The sequence below is a fragment of the Carcharhinus amblyrhynchos genome, chromosome 3 (assembly GCF_965287045.1).
Source record: "Carcharhinus amblyrhynchos chromosome 3, sCarAmb.v2.hapA, whole genome shotgun sequence".
In the NCBI taxonomy this organism is placed as follows: Eukaryota; Metazoa; Chordata; class Chondrichthyes; order Carcharhiniformes; family Carcharhinidae; genus Carcharhinus; species Carcharhinus amblyrhynchos.
In genome coordinates, this window is record NC_137326.1 from 9981071 (window position 1) to 10002555 (window position 21485).

The 21485-nt window shown below is 44.8% G+C and overlaps 1 protein-coding gene across 5 annotated transcripts in view; it reads right to left on the minus strand.

Moving 5' to 3' along the window:
* The window catches only part of LOC145363602 (ETS domain-containing protein Elk-1-like), a 115934-nt gene extending 97219 nt beyond the window's left edge, over positions 1-18715 (minus strand). For 2 of the 5 annotated variants that reach the window (XR_013890019.1, XM_080218788.1), the window contains exons 1-2: positions 18586-18715; positions 17657-17724 (exon numbers count right to left, since the gene is read on the minus strand). Coding sequence is in view for 1 of the 5 variants with exons in the window: in XM_080218788.1 (XP_080074914.1) it covers positions 17657-17679 (23 nt within the window). In the remaining 4 variants the exon portion in view is untranslated. Of the gene's footprint in view, positions 1-6853; positions 6916-17656; positions 17725-18585 lie in introns of those variants that run through there. The other 3 variants (XM_080218801.1, XM_080218809.1, XM_080218819.1) reach the window with 3 other exon arrangements.
* Positions 18716-21485: the final 2770 nt, after the last annotated feature.

The following is a 21485-nucleotide window of genomic DNA, read 5'->3' on the forward strand; positions in this document are numbered from 1 at the left end:
GGAAAGAGAAAGAGGAAAAGCACAAGTGAGTGGAATACACACAGTGTGAGTGAGAAACCACAGCAAGATCAGACGCAGAGTCAGAGTAATACAGAGAAAAACAGAGTGAGCAACAAGCAGCCAGAGAATATCAATCAGCTTTGGACTTTCCTGACATTTACACTCAGTGAGCAACCACAAAATATAACATTGCATCTGCCTTGAATAACAGCTGTTGATTAACAACCAGCTTCTATGATTTGCTGTCACAAGCTATCTCCAAGTATTAACTTAACCAAACACAGGACAACAACTTGCATCCAAATTGTGTCTTTAATATTTTGAAAAATCCCAAATTGACTCATGCAAATAGGCTCAAGAGGGAAAACACATGATTGATTAAGGCTGTCACGGCGGCACACAATAGTTAGCACTGCTGCCTCATAGTGCCAGGGACCCGGGTTCGATTCTTGGCTCAGATCACTGCCTGTGTGGAGTTTGCATGTCCTCCTGCGTGGGTCACCTCCGGGTGTTCCAGTTTCCTCCCACAGACCAAAAACGTGCGGGTTAAAGTTTATTTATTAGTCACAATTAATGCTTACATTAACAACGCAACGAAGTTACTGTGAAATTCCCCTAGTCGCTACAGTCCGGTGCCTGTTCGAGTCAATGAACTAACTAGCATGTAGGTTGATTGGCCATGCTTAAATTGTCTCTTAGTGTCAGAGGGATTAGCAGGGTGAATACTTGGAGTTACAGGAACGGTCTTGGGTGGGATTGTTGTTGGTGCAGGCTTGATGGGCTGAATGGCCTCCTTCTGCACTGTAGGAGTTCTATAATTCAACGATTAAACACAGAAAATCATTGAATCGCAGAAATAGCCATGGAATGTGACAATCCTGTCAGCTGGCATTAGGGGATTTGTGAGTGTTATCTCCCTGACGAGGACTGGAATTCATGTGGGGAAGCAGAGAATCGATTGTGCTGAGTCCATCTGGGAGGTGGGGAAGTGGAGAGGTTTCCAACTCCTTCATCACTTTTCACTGATCCCTGCCACAAAGGTGCACGTGCCAATCCTGGGCATTGAGTTGGGCAGCTTGGGTTTGGCCAAGATGTCCCTCATTGTTAAACGGTTTCCCTGTCTTGCCAGTAGCATGAAGAACGGTCACTTGTTGATGGAGGATCTAGACACCACCTATCAATGGCTCATGTCTCTGTGCTTTTGTGTTAATCCAAGCCATCTTAATGGATGTAAGAAACTGGAGGGTCGTAAGTTGGGCTGCTGACTCGCTAGCCCCTACTTACCCTACCTTACAAAGTCACAATTCCACCCCAAAGACTTCAGATCAAGAAGTAAGTTGGGGAGCATGGGGATATTACAACAAAGTGTGTCACACAGTGAGCGCCCTGTACCTTTAAATTGGGGGAAAAAAATCCTTAAAATGGACCTTACAGTGTAAGGAGAGAGAACAAAACAAAATATTGTCATTATGTTTTGGGATGTGCTTGAATTGGTTGCAAAATGTTAGATTAGGGATTAAATGGGTGGTTGATTGTCTCTTATGACAGCTGGTTTAATGCATTAGTTCTCTCTGGAATGCAGGCACAATACAAAGTTATTTTAATGTCTTCCCAGCCAAGCGCGTATCGGGAACAAAAGGTTGCATGACTGACTTAAGGGCACCTTTTTATTCAACCTTTCACTTTTGGCCTTATTAACAATTGCGTTTTTTAATTCTTTATCGTGTCTGAGGTGAGAGTCTGTTCAAGATTATAATTGAAATACTTTTTGCACTTTGATCATCGACTATCAGCAAGAAGAACCGACAAATGAAGAATACATTGGCTTAATAATGCTTCTTAACTCCCATCCTGTTCCCTCGTTTCGGAGTTATCATCTTCCCTTTTCCCCAGCCTCACTGTCAGTCCTGGCTCAGTGATAGCAGTGCCCACCTCAGCATCAAGAAGCTGTGGCTTCCATAAGAACATAAGAACATAAGAAATAGGAGCAGGAGTAGGCCAACTAGCCCTTCGAGCCTGCCCCGCCATTCAATAAGATCATGGCTGATCTGTCGTGGCTCAGTTCCACATTCCCGCTCTCTCCCCATAACCCTTAATCCCCTCGCTTATCAAAAACCCATCAACCCGCGTCTTAAAAATATTTAGCGAGGTAGCCTCCACCACTTCAACGGGCAGAGAATTCCAGAGATTCACCACCCTTTGAGTGAAGAAGTTCCTCCTCAACTCCGTTCTAAACCGCCCCCCTTTTATCTTGAGGCTGTGCCCCCTAGTCCTACTATCCTTTCTGAGCGGGAAGAGTCTCTCCACCTCTATCCTATCCATCCCATTCATCATCTTATACGTCTCAATAAGATCTCCCCTCATTCTTCCAAACTCTAACGAGTACAAGCCTAATTTATTCAGCCTCTCCTCATAGCTCAACCCCCTCAACTCCGGCATCAGCCTAGTAAACCTCCTCTGCACTCCCTCCAAGGCCAAAATATCCTTGCGTAAGTACGGCGCCCAAAACTGCACACAGTACTCAGCTGCGGCCTCACCAATGCCCTATACAGCCGCAGCAAGACCTCCCTACTTTTATATTCAATCCCCCTCGCGATGAAGGCCAGCATCCCATTCGCCTTCCTGACCACCTGCTGCACCTGCAGGCTGGGTTTTTGCGACTCATGCACAAGGACCCCGAGGTCCCTCTGCATCGTCGTCTGCTGCAGTTTTTCTCCACGTAAGTAATAATCCTTCCTACCATTATTCCTACCAAAATGGACCACCTCGCACTTGCCAACATTAAATTCCATTTGCCATTTCCTGGCCCATTCGCCCAGCCTATCTAGATCCTTCTGTAGACTCTCCCCACCCTCTGCACAATTTGCCTTTCCACCAATTTTGGTGTCATCAGCAAATTTCGACACCCTACACTCGGTTCCCTCCTCCAGATCATCTATATAAATGGTAAATAGCTGAGGCCCCAGCACCGACCCCTGGGGCACTCCACTAGTCACCATCCGCCAATCCGAATAGCACCCATTGACCCCCACTCTCTGCCTCCTATTTGACAACCAGTCCTCTATCCACGCTAACACCCTATCCCCAACTCCATGCCCCCTTACCTTCTGCAATAACCTCTTGTGAGGTACCTTGTCAAATGCCTTCTGAAAATCCAGAAAGACCACATCCACCGGCTCTCCTCTATCCACCGCCCTAGACACATCCTCATAGAACTCCGGTAAATTTGTCAGACACGACTTCCCTTTAAGGAAACCGTGCTGCGTTTGCTCTATCAAGCAGTTCCCCTCAAGATACCTCGCTATTTCCTCCTTGATGATGGATTCTAACATTTTACCTACAACAGACGTTAAACTAACCGGCCTATAATTCCCCGCCTTTTGCCTGGCACCCTTCTTAAACAATGGCGTAACATTAGCCGTTTTCCAATCTTCCGGCACTTCCCCGGAATCCAGCGACGTCTGGAAAATAACCACCAAGGCATCCACTATCACCTCCGCCATTTCTTTCAGGACCCTCGGATGCATTCCATCCGGTCCTGGGGACTTGTCCACAATCAGCCCCTCCAGTCTGTCAAGCACCACCTCTCTAGTAACAGTAATGTCATCGAGACCCTCCAGTCCTACCACCTTTCCATCTCTAACATCCGGCAAATTATTCACGTCCTCCTCCGTGAAGACCGAAACAAAAAAGTTATTCAAGACCTCAGCCATTTCCCCATCCCCTACCACTAAGTCCCCCTTCTCATCCTCTAAGGGATCAACGTTCACCCTAGCCAGCCTCTTCCTTTTTATATATTTATAAAAATATTTATATATTTATAAAATATTTATATTTCCAAATACTCTTCAGAGATGACAGCACTTAATCTAGTCCAGGGTGGCACGGTGGCACAGTGGGTAGCACTGCTATTCTCACAGCACAGGGACCTGGGTTCGATTCCCAGCTTGGGGACACTGGCTGTATGGAGTTTGCACATTCTCCCCATGTCTGCGTGGGTTGCCTCTGGGTGCTCCAGTTTCCTTCCACAAGTTGTGCTGGCTAGGTGCATTTGCCGTGCTAATGTCTCCTTCAGTGTATCTGAACAGGTGCCAGAGTGTGCCGATTAGGGGATTTTCACAGTAACTTCATTGCAGTGTTAATGTAAGCCTTACTTGTGACTAATAAATAAACTTTAGAAAAAAACTTTTTCTCAATCTCCATTTCTTAACCAAGGGCACCAAAACCGTTTTTCCTGGCCGTTATTGCATTGCTGTTGTGGGATCTTGCTGTGCACAAAATGGCTGCTGTATTTTATTCATGAACGCCATTCAAAAAATATTCCATTGGCTCCAAAGCATTTTGGGCATCTTGTGGTGGTAAAAGTGAGCATTGAGTGTCTTTAAGACAGAGATAGATAGGTTCTTGATTAATAAAAGGATCGAGGGGTTATGGGGAAAAGGCAAGAGAAAGGGGATGAGAAAAATCTCAGCCATGATTGAATGAAGGAGCAGACTTAATGGGCCGAGTGGCCTAATTCTGATCCTATGTCTTATGGTCTTATAAAGGCACTACAAGTTCTTTCTTTATGTAAAGCCAACAGCCCCCTTCTCTGGGTCATCACTGAGACACTGTGTGACTCTCTCAACCTTCCTTGAATGGTAATCACTGCGGGGAATGTTTAGAAAGTTGCTCTGCAAACAATAAGCAGGAAGAACCAGAACATGGGTAGTGTCGTTCGCAACTTCAGAATGTGCCAAAGAACTTCTGAAATACTTTTGAAGAGTAGTCACTATTGTTACTGAGTTGGACAATCAGCCATGATCGTAATGAATGGCAGAGCAGGCTCGAAGGGCCAAATGGCCTCCTCCTGCTTCTATCTTCTATGTTTCTATGTAATGTAGGAGACACATAAATTAGGTGGTGGGTGATTGGAAACTGAAATTGTTTAAAATACAAAAGCGAAAATGCTGAAAAATCCCAGCAGGAATGGTAGCATTCTGTAAGGAGAGAAAAAAGAATTGACGTTTCGAGTCCAGATAAGCCTTTGTCTGGACTTGAAATGTCACCTCTTTTCTCTCCTTCTGGATACTGCCAGACCTGCTGAGATTTTCCAGCATTTTCCCTTTTGGTTTCAGATTCCAACATCTTCAGTAATTTGCTTTTTTCTGTCGTTTAACACATATGTTACATATTTGCCTCAACTTGGTTGTTTGAGTAAGCAAACATCTTTAGCAATCTCTCCACTGATGTCAGAACATAATTGTTGGACAAGAAACTAAAAGTTGCAGTGAGATGTGTCGTGTCTGGCTAATTCATGAAAGAATGTTAAACTTTGACAATAGAAAATGTCTGTAAAGTTTTTCACTGAATGGTGTTAGATGTTGATCAGTAAATGTATGCCTGTGGGGTACATTTACTGTGTGAGTCTATATAAGGTGTGTGTTGCAGGGTGTTAGATACCATTCAGTCTTAATGAAGTCTTAACTAGGTTAACTGTATGTATTTATTAACCACAAGAACTATGTACATCTACAGAGTGAAGCATGCATGCAAGGAACTGTCTCCACGCTTGCTGGTGCACACGTCTCTGTCTAACACTAGACTGACCTCCAAGTGCGGGTCTTGTGTTCTCTTACATTACTGTGTGGGCGGCACTGTACTCAGTCCCACGTTAACCCAAATGTGTCAGACCCTTATGACCCAGTGTGTTTCCCATAAAAGTTAGCACATGTGGCTAAACAAGTGTCAGCCTATCATAGGATTCCTACTGTGCAGTAGGAGGCCATTCAGTCCATCGAGGCTACCCCAACAACAATCCCACCCAGGCCCTATCCCCATAACCCATGTATTTACCCTGTTAATTCCCCTGACACTAAGGGACAATTTAGTACAGCTAATCAATTGAATACGCTTTGGGCTGGGGGAGGAAACCGGAGCACCTGGAGGAAGCCCACACAGACACGTGCAAACTTCGCAGGGACAGTGACCCAAGCCGGGAGTCGAACCCGTCTCCCTGGTGCTGTGAGGTAGCAGTGCTAACCACTGTGCCACTGTAGCCTCAGAGATTTTAATTGGGCAGTAAACGCAATAAACACTGTTCTTCCAAAGTTGGAGGTAGGAATCTGGCGGTCAAGAGAAGACTTTGAGTTAACACCAAACCAAAATTATAAACTTTGGCACGGTAGCACAATGGTTAGCACTGCTACTTCACAGCTCCAGGGACCTGGGTTCGATTCTCAGCTCGGGTCACTGTCTGTGTGGAGCTTGCACGTTCTCCTGGTGTCGTGGGTTTCCTCCGGGTGCTCCGGTTTCCTCCCGCAGTCTGAAAGCTGTGCGGGTTAGGTTGATTGGGCATACTAAGTTGACCTTAGTGTCCTGAGATGCGTAGGTTAGAGGGATTAGTGGGTAAATATGTAGGGATATGGGGTGGGATTGTGGTCGGTGCAGACTCGATGGGCCGAATGGCCTCTCTCTGTGCCGTAGGCTTTCTATGATTTCTATGATAAAGCTCTGATTCCCTTTACTGACAAGACTTTTTTTCTGTAAGCTCTTAACGCTCAGGTGTCAAGCAGAGTCAGGTTCTAAGTGAGATGCCTGATTGGTACCAATCAGTTCTGTCGACAGTAACAGCATGTAATTTAGAAGCAATATATCCCCATGCGTCAGACTTAGGTCAGTTATTCACAATGGAACAATGCGAATGTGAATTATACTCCCCACCACCCTGCAGTCCCCCTCTTTCTATCTCACAGACATTTGCTCGACACTCTGAGTCATTGCACAGCGACTGCATCTGAAGGCAGGCAGCCTCCTGACTGCCAATCAAGTCAAAAAGATTTTTAAGAAAACAGCCAGTGCTGGAAATAATCACCAAAAATGCTGGGAAAAATACTTCGCTTCTATCCGTATCTGAAAAGGCAGCTTCACACTTCAGACTTGGATCCTTTCCCACAACTCAATTCGAAGCCTCTAACACCATCAGTTGAGTGACACAGTGGTTAGCACTGCTGCCTCACAGCGCCAGGGACCCAGGTTTGATTCCTGGCTTGGGTCACTGTCTGCGTGGAGTCTGCACATTGTCCCCGTGTCTGCGTGGGTTTCCTCCGGGTGCTCCAGTTTCCTCCAAAAGACGTGCTGGTTAGGTGCACTGGCCGTGCTAAATTCTCCCTCGGTGTACCCGAACAGGAGCCAGAGTGTGGCAGCTAGCAGATTTTCACAATAACTTCATTGCAGTGTTAATGTAAGCCTACTTGAGACAATAATAAATAAATTTAAACCTCAAACTGACATGTTACTCTCTACTCTTTTCCGACACAGTTACATCTGCCTGTACATTGCAGCGTTTGCTGTTAAGAGGGTGGGTTAATGGTTTTACAGCTCAGGAAGCTGTGTCGGCCAAGGGAAACGGGCAAAAATGTGAAAAAAAGGAAATGCTTCTCATCTCTATGGAAATCCTTTATCCAGACATCCACTTTCTAAATCTGTAGGCTTGCTCTGCATACAGATTGCATTTTTTATATAACGTGAAACCTCAGAATCGTTATGGCATAGAAGTTACAGCATACAATTTAGGAGCAACACGTAAGGAAGGATATCATAGGAACATAAGAAATAGGAGCAGGAATAGGCCATCTAGCCCTTTGAGCCTGCCCCGCCATTCAATAAGATCATGGCTGATCTGAAGTGGATCAGTTCCACTTTCCCGCTTTCTCCCCATAACCCTTAATCCCCCTGTCTATCAGAAACCTATCTACCCGTGACTTAAATATATTCAGTGAGGTAGCCTCCACCACTTCAATGGGTAGAGAATTCCAGAGATTCACCACCCTTTGAGAGAAGAAGTTCCTCCTCAACTCTGTTCTAAATGCGCCCCCCTTATTTTGAGGCTGTGCCCTCTAGTCCTGCTATCCTTTCTAAGCAGGAAGAATCTGTCTACCTCTACCCTATCTAGCCCCTTCATTATCTTATACGTCTCTATAAGATCCCCCCTCATCCTTCTAAACTCTAACGAGTACAGGCCCAGTCTATTCAATCTCTCTTCATAAGCTATCAACATTGGAACTCAGACTGATCCATCAGGAACATAACAGAAACATGGCACCGTGGCACAGTGGTTAGCACTGCTGCCTCACAGCGCCAGGGACCCGGGTTCAATTCCAGCCTCAGGTGACTGTGTGGAGTTCACATGTTCACCCCGTGTCTGCGCGGGTTTCCTCTGGGTGCTCCAGTTTCCTCCCACACTCCACAGATGTGCAGGCTAGGTGGATTGGCCATGCTAAATTAACCCTTAGTGTCAGGGAGATTAGCAGGGTAAACGCCTGAGGTTATGGGGAGAAGGCCTGAGTGGGATTGTTGTCGGTGCAGGCTCAATGGGCCAAATGGCTTGTTTCTGTACCGTAGGGATTCTATGATTCTATAACTTCAAAATGAGAGAAAGGCCTTTAAGAAGGAAGTCAGGAAGCACTTCATCAACGCAGAATCAGAGTGCAGGAGGAGGCCATTTGGCCCATCGAGCCTGCATCGAGCCTGCATCAACAACATTCTCCTATCCACGTATCCAACGTATTCACCCTGCTAATCTCCCAGACGCTACAGGTCAATTTAGCAATCTTTGGACTGTTTTCAAGGCTGAGATGGCTTTTTTTTTGTTAGGTCAGAGTATAGAGGGGTAAGAAGTTAAGGTGGGTTGAGGTACCAATCAGCTATGACCTGATTAAATGCCGGAGAGGTTTGAGGGGAATTCCTTGTCTTATTCTTCCATGAAGCACTTTACCTTTCGAGATCTTTTCGATAACTTGCTGACAAGCTTGTTTTAGAGAGGTCGTTGAAACTTATGTCTTTTGTTAAAGCTTTAAAGTTTATTTATCACAAGTATGCTTACACTACCACTGCAATGAAGTTACAATGAAGTTATTGTATAGGAGTGGCACGGTGGCGTAGTGGTTAGCACTGCTGCCTCACAGCGCCAGTGTCCAGGGTTCAATTCCAGCCTCGGGTGACTGTCTGTGTGGAGATTGCACATTCTCCCCGTCTCTGCAGCGGTTTCCTCCGGGTGCTCCAGTTCCCTCCCGTGGTCCAAAGATGTGCAGGTTAAGTGGATTGGCCATGATAAATTACCCCTTAAGGGGATTAGTGGGGTGAAGGCATGGGTTTGTGGGGTGAGGGCAGTGAATGGACCTGGTAGGATGCTCTGATAGTCAGTGCAGACATGATGGACTGAATGGCCTCCTTCTACATGGTAGGGATTCTATAATCCTAAAAAAATTCTGAATTAAATTGATATGACATCTGTTTCCGAGGAAGGCAGACCATCTTTGTTATCCTCCATTGCCTCTTGAATGATTCCAGAGATAGTCTTTTCCTTCCACCATCTTACCATTCCAGGCACCACACTTACCATGTGTAAATTCTGAAATTTTAACAGTTTATTTCTGCCTAGTTGTCCTGGAATTGTGGTTTAACATAAAATAGTTTTCCAGATTCCTCTTTGCTATTCTGCTTACTATAAAATGTCTACAAGGAAACCTTGTGTTCACCTCTATTCGCCGTGGTAATATTTGCATATCTCAGTGATGTATAACAGACAATATCAGATTGGTTGCACAGTTTATCCTGACCCATGTCATTGTTTATGGAAATCATTCCCAATATTCTGCACTCATTGAGACTAAAGTTGCACACTCACAAAATAACAATAATGACGCTTGCATTCCAACAACAGCTTGCATTTAGATAGAACCCTTAATACCCCAAGGTACTTTTCTTTCATTTACTCCTTCATGGGATGGTGCTGACAAAACCTTTTTTCTAATTTTTTTACTCCATTCTTAAAGTTACAAAGCCAATGCTCAGAGCAGACAGGGCAAAGCCAAATCTATTCCTCGCTTGCTCCAAAAACCAAATTCAAACCGAATCCAGTTCATGTTCCCCACAAGAGAGACAAACAAGAGCCAAGGTGACAAGACAGGGGCTGACAAGGGGTGGCCCAGTGGTTAGCACTGCTACCTGCTGAGCGACAAATTTTCTGTGGAAAATTCTGGCCCATGTGTCATATGGGGCAGCAAGTGGTTGGCACTGTTGCCTCCTCACAACACCAGGGACCTAGGCTCGATTCCCGGCTTGAGTCACTGTCTGTGCAAAGTTTGCATGTTCTCCCCGTGTCTGTGTGGGTTCCCTCCCACAGTCCGAAAGATATGCTGTTTAGGTGCATTGGCCATGCTAATTCTCCCTCAGTGCTCCCGAACAGGCGCTGGGTTGTGGCAACTGGAGGCTTTTCACAGTGACTTCATTGCAGTGTCAATGTAAGCTTACTCATGACACTAATAAATAAAACTTAAATAAAACCTTAAGAGATAGGCTATTGCACCCCATCTTGGACTTCATCCGACTTGATCTTAGCCAGAAGGATGTAGCTGGCAGAAAAAGGATTTGTTGCCCATCTCTGATTGCCCTTAAACTGATTGGCTTGCTCAGCCATTTCAGAGGGCAGTTAGGGGTCAGTCACATTGCTATGGGTCTGGAGTCACATATGGGCCAGACAAAGGACATTAGTGAACCAGGTGGGTTTTTACAACAATTGTGATCACCATTACTGAGATTCCAGATTTTTAAAAATTAATTAAATCTAAATTCGATTAGTTGTCATGGTGATTCATAAGATATAGGAGCAGAATTAGGCCATTCGGCCCATCAGTTCTGCTCTGCCATTTGATCATGGCTGATATGCTCCTCATCCCCATTTTCCTGCCTTCTCCCCATAACCCTTCAACCCATTACCAATTAAAAATCTGTCTAACTCCTCCTTAAATGTCCCAACATCCACCACACTTTTGGTTAGCGAATTCCACAGATTCACAATCTTTTGGGAGAAGTAGTTTCACCTCAACTCTGTTATAAATTTGCTGCCCCTTTATCCAAACCTCTCATCCTAGAATGCCCCACAAGAGAAGCATCCGCTTGTCCACTTTATCCACATCTATCTTGCGTACCTCAATTTGATCTCCCCTCATTGTTCTAAATTCCAGAGAGTATGGGCCTAAACTGTTATAAAATGATCAAACTCGAGTTAGAGGAGCAGAGATGTCTTTGGAGAATGGCGGGGCTGGAGGGAATTACAGAGACACAAAGAAGCGAGGCCATGGAGGGATTTGAAAACAAGAATGAGAAATAAAATTGAGGTGTTGCCTGGTGGAGCCAAAGCGGGTCGGGGAGAAAAGGCTGAACAGGACTTGTTGCAAGTCGGGGCAAGGGCAGCAGAGTTTAGATTGATGTCCGACATACAGAGAGAAAAATGTGGGAGACTAGGCAGGAAATAGCAGGGATTCATCCAACCTTGAGGTTGAACTGTTATAGGGAGAGAGTATTGGAGTCTTTATTCTACATCCAATTCATGTTTATTTATGTTTTATTAGTGTCACAAGCAGGCTTGCATTAACACTGCAATGAAATTGCTGCGAAAATCCCAAGTCACCACACTCCAACGCCTGTTTGGGTACACTGAGGGAGAACTTAGCATGCGCCTAACCAGCACGTCTTTCAGACTGTGGGAGGAAACCGGAGCACCCGGAGAAAATTCACACAGACACGGGGAAAACAGGAGGACTCCGCACAGACAGTGACCCAAGCCGGGAATCGAACTCGGTTCCTTGGCGCTGTGAGGCAGCGGTGCTAACCGGTGTGCCGTCGTGCTGCCCACGTGACGCATGGGCCAGATTTCTCCGGTCTCGCACGCCCCGCTAACCGCTGCCGGCGAGAACGGAAAATGTGGCGCTCGGCCGAATCTCCGCTCACAGCAGCGGGACTGGAGAATCCCTGCTGCGGGCGAGGTCTGGGAATTCTGGCCAGGATCTGACCATGCTTTGGTATTGATGCACAGGATGACTGAAAACATTTCCCACTCAGCCAAGTTAATAAGCGCAACATGTAGCTAAAGAAAATAGACATAGCGTAACACTGTAGTTGTGAATACACTCTTTGTATGAATTTATATAAGCAAAATCTGACTGAGTTTAATTAACGCCCTCCATGTGTCACAGCAAGTCAAACCCCAACTGAGTCACACTTGGCAGCTTCTCTCACATTTACATCCACTTCAAACTAAAAGCCCTTTTCTTGGAGATAATTGTAATCAGCTCCGCCTGACGAGATCACAGAAGAATACATTATTCACAGCTCGATGCAGTGAGACAGGAAAATTAGATCAACATTTAACTGCAATGAAAATATAAGCTTGTCAAAACACTTTGGCTCCTTGAAAGAGGCACTGTAGCACTGAAGTCTGGATGCACACTGTTTCTGGCTGAGATTGTCGGTTGCAGTCAGAAAAATCACACCCCCTTTCACTCTGAGCAAACTTGCTGACTTTTAATGAAGACTGTGAGTGTGTTAGTTAAAAATGCTAAAAAAAAAATGCAAACACAGAGCGAGGCAATTTCTGGCAAGCTGTGCCCAGCACACCTTCTAATTCCAACTTTAACTTGCGTCCTATGCTTCTACACCTTCATTCTAACTTTTTTAAACTCTCTAGCAACGCTCCCCTGCTGCCATCGGACTTTTGAATGGGCCCACCTTGCATCAAGTTGGTCTTTCTCTACACCATGGCTATGACTACAATCTGCACTCTCTCCTTTCCTTCTCTGTGAACGGTATGCTTTGTCTGTGTGGCGCGCAAGAAACAATACTTACCACTGCATTCTAATACATGTGACAATAATACATCAAATCAAATCAAAACACACAACAGCTCAGCTGTATGAGTACAGTAGTGTAATGATTATGGCATTGAGCTAGTAATCCCAGGGGTTGTGGCAGGCAAAGGATTGGATAGGGTGGACAGTGAGAGCCTTTTACCTCGGATGGTGATGGCTAACACGAGGGGACATAGCTTTAAGTTAAGAGGTGGTAATTATAGGACGGATGTCAGAGGTAGGTTCTTTACTCAGAGGGTAGTAAGGGCGTGGAATGCCCTGCCTGCAGCAGTTGTGGACTCGCCAACTTTAAGGGCGTTCAAATGGTCAGTGGATAGGCATATGGATAATATTGGAATAGTTTAGGTTAGAGGGTCATTAGATTGGTTCCACTGGTCGGCACAACATCGAAGGCCAAACAGCCTGTACTGCACTGTAGTGTTCTATGTTCTAGGCTGTGGTACCAAGTATGTGAAATGACCATGAAGGCTATCTGATGGTTTTAAAAACTGTGATGGTGTGTCCCCTTTAAAAGGAGATCGATTGTTCATGGGCCATATCACCCTCCCAGGGCCTACTGGAAAGGAGTGTGCAAACCTCAGCCCATTGGGGTTTAGTTTAACGGGAGGTGGAACCTGCAGTGTGAGCCCATAGTCATTGGAACCTATACTGACCTTATCTGCATCTATCACTAAATCGCCATTGTGATTTAAGACATCATTGTCGTATTAACGCACTCTACAATAAAATCCTAACTGCATTTTGTGAATGTTGGTTGAGACTAGGAGGCTGTAGTAATTTAGCCAACTGTCAGTTTCCCATCACCAACACCCTTTATTGGACACCAGGAGAAGGGGTTGCACCGGCAGCTTACAGTCAGGTAATCTTCACCCCAGACCTCGGTCCAGGTAGAGTGACAGGCCCGTAATCCTCACTGACTGCTTCCCACTGGCTGAGCTTCCACTTGTTCAATCAGGGAGCTCATACTCCACAAAGCCCACACGGAGATCCATTGATGACTCCCCATGCACTTTTTGGCCACCATAACAAAGACCTATCAATAAGTCTAGCTTACCTGTAAATTCAATTGGAGGGGGCAATTTCTGGAGTGTGTATTCATTGTGGACAGTACAGTGGTTAGCACCACTGCCTCACAGCACCAGGGACCCAGGTTCGATTCCAGCCTTGGGTGGCTGTCTATGTGGAATTTATACATTCTCCCTGTGTCTGCACGGGTTTCCTCCGGGTACTCTGGTTTCCTCCCACAGTCCAAAGATGTGCAGGTTGGGTGTATTGGCCATGCTAAATTGGCCCTTACTGTCTAAAGATGTGCAGGTTAGGTGGTTTGGCCATGGTAAATTGCCCTTTAATGTCCAAAAATGTGTGGATTAGGGGAATTAGACATGGTAAACAGATGGGATTACAGGGATAGGTGTGGGAGGGGGCCTGTGTGAGATACTCTGTCAGAGAATCAGTGCAGACTCAATGGGCCGAATGGTCTCCTTTTGCAATGTGTGGGGACTCTATCCAACTACCTCTGCCACAAAAGCCTGGCAATTGTAAGGGTGTTAATTCTATTCTTTTACCCTTTGTGAAAACCTGCTGTAATCAATGAAAATAAAAATGATCTCTAATTTTCTCCATTTTACATACAGATCTTGCTTTGATTTATTATTGTCACATTATCAGTATACAGTGAAAAGTATTGTTTCTTGCGCGCGATACATACAACACATACTGTTCATAGAGAAGGAAAGGAGAGAGTGCAGAATGTAGTGTTACAGTCACAGCTAGGGTGTAGAGAAAGATCAGCTTAATGCAAGGTACAGATTCCACATTTAACAAGAGAATACTCACAATTAGTGTCACTCCAATGTGTTTGTTTACCAGTCACTGTGGGGAAATGACTGAGCCTTCACTTTGGCAGACATCGTAAACTTGTTATGTGGTCAAACTTGACTTTTAAACAGAAAAGGAGGCGACTTGATCCACTGCACCAGTGCCAGTAATTTGTTAGAATAATACAAAATTGCTGGGCCATTGAATATATTCAAAGCTGAGTTAGACAGATGTTTGATTTACAAACAGGTCAAGGGTTATAGGCTGGGGGTGGCGGGGAGAGTTGCAGGCAAGAAAATGGAGTTGACGCCGCAGTCAGGTCAGCCATGATCTTATTGAATGGCACAGCAGGCTCACAGAACCAAATGGCCTCTTCCTGTTCCTCAGACCCATGTTCCTATATTCCTAAAATAAATCCCACTGCCTTGCTCTCTCCCAATCACCCAGCATTGTCTTCTGCTTAAAGTATTTGTTCACTTTTTCGTAATTCATTCGTGGGATATGGACGTCACTGTCCGACCAGCATTTATTGCCCCTCCCCAGTTGCCCGTGGGCGGCTGTCAACCACATTGCTGTGGTTCTGCTGTCACTTGTAGGTCAGGCCAAGTAAGGATGGCAGATTTCCTTCCCTCAAAGACATTCGTGAATCAGATGGGTTTTTACAACAACCGTCAATGGCTTCAAGGTCACCAGTAGATTCTTAATTTCAGATTTTTTTTGTTGAATTGAAATCTCACCATCTGCCGTGATGGGATTCGAACCCAGGTCTCCGGAACGTTAGCTGAGCTTCTGGATTAACTGCCTAGCGATAATACCACTAGGACATCACCTTCCCAAACTCTTCCCTTATAAGGGTGAATGATGTTGTCCTCAGCTCCCCCTGGTAACAGTAACCAGAGGCTACAAGTTTGTGATAGTTAGCAAAACAGTCAGAGGTGACATGATGGGGAACAAATCAATTTATGCAGGGAGCTTCTATAATCTGGAACACATTATTCTGAAATAGTGTTGAAAACAGCTTTGATAAGAACTTTCTTAAGGCAATTGAATAAATAATCCAACAGGAAGAACTTGCAGGGTTATGGAGAAAGAATAGGGTAAGTGAGATTAATTGGATAGCTATTTCAAAGGGTTAGCATTGCTATGAGGGGCAAAATGGCCTCCTTCTGTGCTGTATCATTTTACTTCTCCATGTGTGAATGGGTTTCATCCTGGTGCTCTGATTTCCTCCCACAGTCCAAAGGTGTGCGGGTTAGGTCGATGCTAAATTGACCCTAGTGTCAAGGAGTATGGCAGGATAAATATGTGGGGTTACGGGAATAGGGTTTGGGTAGAATTGTAGTTGATACAGGCTCAATGGACCTAATGGCCTCATTCTGCGCTTTAGGGATTCTATGCAACCCTGATAAACCATCCAATATTTAATGAGCATCCATATAAAGATATCTCACTACTATTGCTTTGCTCCTCACTGTCCTAGTAACAGATTCCAATTAATGACCACTTGTTGCTGATCATTTCACAAGGTGAAGTACAATTTCCCTGCTCAGTCCATCAAAATCTTCCAGAATTTGGAAAATCCTTATTAAATTTTCACTTATCCTTTTCAAAGCAAATTGTCTCTGTATCAGAATCACTCTCCATAACTATAATGTCTCATCTCTGGCATCATCATGGCATATGTGAAATGCCTATATCCAACAAAGTGAGTACAACTCTTACTTTTCAACCCAGAACAAGCGCAGAATCCAGGTGGGTGTGAATATGAGCAGCAGTGCACCAGTCACTTCATTGGGACAAAACTTGTGGCTTCAATTTACAGAATCTCCAAGCTCATGACCAAAAATACAGCACAGTCTCCCGATAAAAGCAAGATTACTTCTCCAACAAAATGCAATAAGCGGAGGATAGCGAATTCTGTGCATGAAATTAATCCCAGTCACTTACAACAGTGCAGTGCAACATCCAGGCATGATTGACAAGGGACATTTACCCAATCATCCCTATTTTTTTATATAGATATACCATCAAAAGTATTCTTTCCGGAAGTATCACAGCTTGGTATGGCTCCTGCTCTGACCAAGACCGCAAGAAACCACAAAGAGTTGCGAATGAAGCCCAACCCATCACGCAAACCAACCTCCCATCCTTTGGCTCCATTTACACTTCCTGTTGCCTCAGAAAAGCAGTCAGCATTATCAAGGACTCCATGCACCCTGGACATTCTCTCTTCCACCTTCTTCCGTGGGGAAAAAGATACAAAAGTCTAGGATCATGTACCAACCAACTCAAAAACAGTTTCTTCCCTACTGCCATCAGACTTCTGAATGGACTTACCTTATATTAAATTGATCTTTCGCTACATACTAGCTATGACTGTAACATTACGTTCTGTATCCTAATCTTTTCTCCTTCCCATGTACTCTATGAACAGTATGCTTTGTCTGCACAGCGCGCAGAAAACTATACTTTTCATTGAATACTGATACATGTGACAATAATCATAGAATCCGACAGTGCAAAAGAAGGCCATTCAGCCCATTGAGTCTACACCAACCACAATCCCATCCAAGCCCTATCCCCATAACCCCATGTATTTACCCTAGCTAGTCCCCCTGACACTAAGGGGCAATTTAGCATGGCCAATCCACCTGACCCACACATCTTTAGACAGTGGGAGAAACCAGAACACCTGGAGGAAACCCCCGCAGACATGGGGAGAATGTGCAAACTCCACACAGACAGTGACCCGAGGCCGGAATTGAACCCAGGTTCCTGGCACTGTGAGGCAGCTGTGCCACCATGCCACCCAATAAATCAGGTCAAAGGACTCGTGGTGTCACTGCATGCCACTAAGCTGCGTTGACACACCAAAACTGAATACTGCATTGTCTGAGATACTGCCCTGTGAATAATTAAACCAAAGTTCAATATTCTATGGCACCAATATATTAAAGATCCCATTGCATTATTCTAAGAATGTAAAGAGCTCTTCCAGTATCTCGGCTAACATTCCTCCCCCAACCCCATAAATTAAACATTAGCCACTTGTATATCTGATGAGATGTTGCTGTCGCAGATTATCTGTTATATTTAAGATTTTAAGTTTATAGTTTAAGTTTAGTTATTTGTGTCAAAAGTAGACTTACATTAACACTGCAATGAAGTTCATGTGAAAATCCCCTGGTCACCACACTCCAGCAGCTGTTCAGGCACACTGAGGGAGAATTTAACATGGTCAATGCACCTAACCAGCACATAGATTCATAAATTCATAAGATATAGGAACAGAATTAGGCCATTCGGCCCATCAAGTCCGCTCTGCCATTCAATCATGGCTGACATGCTCCTCATCCCCATTTTCCTGCCTTCTCCCCGTAACCCTTCGACTTATTTACCAATTAAAAATCTGTCTAACTCCTCCTTAAATTTACTCACTGTCCCAGCACCCACTACGCTTTGGGATAGCAAATTCACAACCCTTTGGGAGAAGTAGCTTCTCCTCAACTCTGTTTTAAGTTTGCTACTCCTTATTGTAAGACTAAGACCTCCCATCCTACATCTTTCAGGCTGTGGGAGGAAAGTGGGGCACCCGGAGGAAACCCACGCAGACACAGGGAGAAACTCCACACAGACAGTGACCCAAGCCGGGAATCGAACCCGGGTCCCTGGTGCTGTGAGGCAGCAGTGCTAACCACTGTGCCACCTTGCCAGCCCCATTTACTTATATAACAGGGAAGCAATTTCAATGCCATGATGAGGATTAAGCCAAGGAAGATGATCTTTGAAACTGAGTGACACGGCGCTGTAATCAGGCTTGTGAAGTATTGAGTCACACCAAATCACAAAGAGAGTTTTGTTAAAGCAAGAAAAGTCAGATCACTGCCTCAAATCGGACACATCTCTCCAGCTCAAAACACTCAGTTTAAAAGCGTGAAACCCTTAAAGGAAACATCTCAAAAGATAAGTTACAAAAGGAGTTTTATGTAAGCATAAATGAACAATAGCCAAGCAGCGAACTACAGAATACTCCAGAGTTTTCTTGAGAATGTTTCTTTCTGATGAGCAACCGACTTACCAGCGTCCGAGCCCTCAGTGAATGAAACCACTGCCACTCACACAAGCAGGCCAGTATTCAATGGTACAGATAATCTTCTCCATGTCCAGGAAGTGAATAATTTGCTCTTAGCAGCTGCTGTGTGTACTGACCTCTCTCTCTCTCTGCTGTTCTCCAGTTTACACTTTCACCTCTCCCTTATTTCACAATCATTTCAGGACAGCGATTTAAAGTGGCAGTCAGAAAGTGCCTTCCGGCTTTTGAACAATTACTGGAAGAAGAGGCATTTCAAGGAACATGCAAATAAGTAACCACAGAAAGGCCCCCATTGCCCGACACAACCGAGCAAATACTTTTCTAAAGAAAATAATTTTACAATAGCCAATCCTTTTTGACTGAACCCTGGGGTCTTTAACAAGAATCATGTGTCAGGCATCGAAATCCGAGCTTGTCATGAGAAGTGTGAAACAATATTGGACTGGGATCATAGTTCCATTCATTTCTCTATCTCCTCCTCTTCCATAGGCCTGAATTGCAGCTCAGCAGCATCTTAGGCCAAGGGCGAGTCTCAACAGTAAAGTGCTGTTCAACCGCAGAGGCATCACAGCTGAGCAAGTCTTGGCTTTTCCCAATGTCTTTGGTTGGATTTGATGTATTATTGTCACATGTATTGGTACACAGTGAAAAGTATTGTTTCTTACGCGCTACACTGGCGAGGTTCTTAGAACACATAGAGAAGAAGGAAAGGAGAGGGTGCAGATGTAATGTTACAGTCACAATGGTTAGCACTGCTGCCTCACAGCACCAAGGAATCGGGTTTGATTCCCAGCCTCGGGTCACTGTCTATGTGGAGTTTGCACATTCTTCCCGTGTCTGCGTGGGTTTCCTCGGGTGCTCCGGTTTCCTCCCACAGTCCAAAGATGTGCAGGTTAGGTGGATTGGATATGCTAAATTGCCCCTTAGTGTCAGGGGGGCTAGCTAGGGTAAATGTACAGCGTTATGGGAATAGGGCCTAGGTGAGGTTGTGGTTGGTGCAGACTCGATGGGCCGAATGGCCTCCTTCTGCTCTGTAGGACTCTATAATCTATAGCCAGGATATAGGGAAACATCAACTTAATATATGGTAGGTCCATTCAAAAGTCTGTTGGCAGCAGGGAAGAAGCTGTCGGCTGGTACGTGAGCTAAGATTTTTATACCTTTTTCCCAATGGAAGAAAGTGGAAGAGAGAATGTCCGGAGTGCATGGGGTCCTTGATTATGCTGGCTGCTTTGCCAAGGCAGCGGGAAGTGTAGACAGAGTCAATGGATGGGAGGCTGGTTTGAGTGATGGACTGGGCTTTGTTCATGACCCTTTGTAGTTTCTTGCAGTCTTGGTCAGAGCAGGGGCCATTCCAAGCTGTGACACAGAAAGGAAAGGATGTCCAACTTTACAACAGAAGTAATCGGGTAACAATTAGGAACAGAATCTCTGGCTGATTTCCACCTTCATCAACCCCAGCCAGAGCCGTTCCTTCCCAGGAACGTCGCTGAGTCAAAATCCTCAAACTCCCTCCCTGGCAGCACTGTGCATGTTCATACACCACAGGGATTGCAGTGTTTCAAGAAAGGGGGTTCACCACCGCCTTCTCAAGGGCAATTAGGGGTGAGTAGTACAATACTGGCCTAGCCATGACACCCATATCTCTTGAACAGATATTTTTTAAAATATGGAAAAGTGTGGAAGGCAGGAGTGAAAGGGATGATGGCTCATGGTAAAGGAAGGTGATGAAGAGACTAGTTTTGAATCAAAAGTTGGATTCTCAGTGTCATGCGAGTGTACCTTTAAGAAAACTTTTTTTAAAAATCATTACAGCTTCAGCAATGTCATTGGGGGTGGAGCTAAGCTGTGGCTGTCAGTTGACAGGGCTTTTAATTTTGTTTGTGGCTGTCAGGTGATGGGGGTTTCAGTTTGGTTTTGGGGAATGTGTTAGAAGCAGTTTAGCAGCAAGCTAAGAAACAGTCTTTCTCTCTCTCCCTGTTCTTCTCTTTGTTTGATTCTGAAACTATGATCAGTTGGTTGAAGGAGAGGCTTGTTGCCTTCCTGCCTTAAAGAAGCTGTGTTTTGGGAAATGGATTCGACTACAGCCTCTTCTGAGTTTCTTCACAAGGGATTTTTCAGCAATGAACCCAGAAGGTGGGATTCCTATAGGAAATGTGCATTAACATATGATGTTTTGTGTTTATTTGGAGGGTTTTGTGTATTGGATGTTAGCTTTGGTTGGAACACATTAGAGATATTTTCTTAAGGGTTATACATTACCGTGTTTGTTGTGTTTCTTGTTTGTAATTGTTAAAAGTTCTTGCTAATTGTCTTACTGTACATGTCAATGATATTCTTAATTAAACTTTGTTTTTGATAAAAGCTCCCTGTGGGTCAGTTGACTCACACCTGGAGTGAAATCTCCCATGCTCTTCCTGGCCAAATTCAACGCAAAACATTATAGGTCAGGTGAGCTTCATAGAACACCTTGAAGTATCCAACCTGACTTGTAACAACAGTATAAATGGTTACAGCAGAATAGCTGAACAGGAGGGAAGTATAGGAAATAGGTGAAAAGGAGAATTCTCCCATAGCCCTTGAATGAATGAGGTCAAGTAGACTCCAGAGATGTAATCGCCCCATGGGTCCATGTACAGATGGAGGAGTCTGCACCCCCCAAGTACAGGCCCACTCTGGCTGTGCTGCAGCCATCATCCATTGCCAAGATGGAAATAGATATAGCTCTAGGGGCTAAAGGGATCAAGGGGTATGGGGTGAAGGGGGAGGATCAGGAAATTGAATTCAAAGATCAGCCATGATCATAATGAATGGTGGAGCAGGCTCGAAGGGCCAAACAGCCTACTCCTGCTTCTAGTTTCTATATAACCAGTTCCCTGCTATCA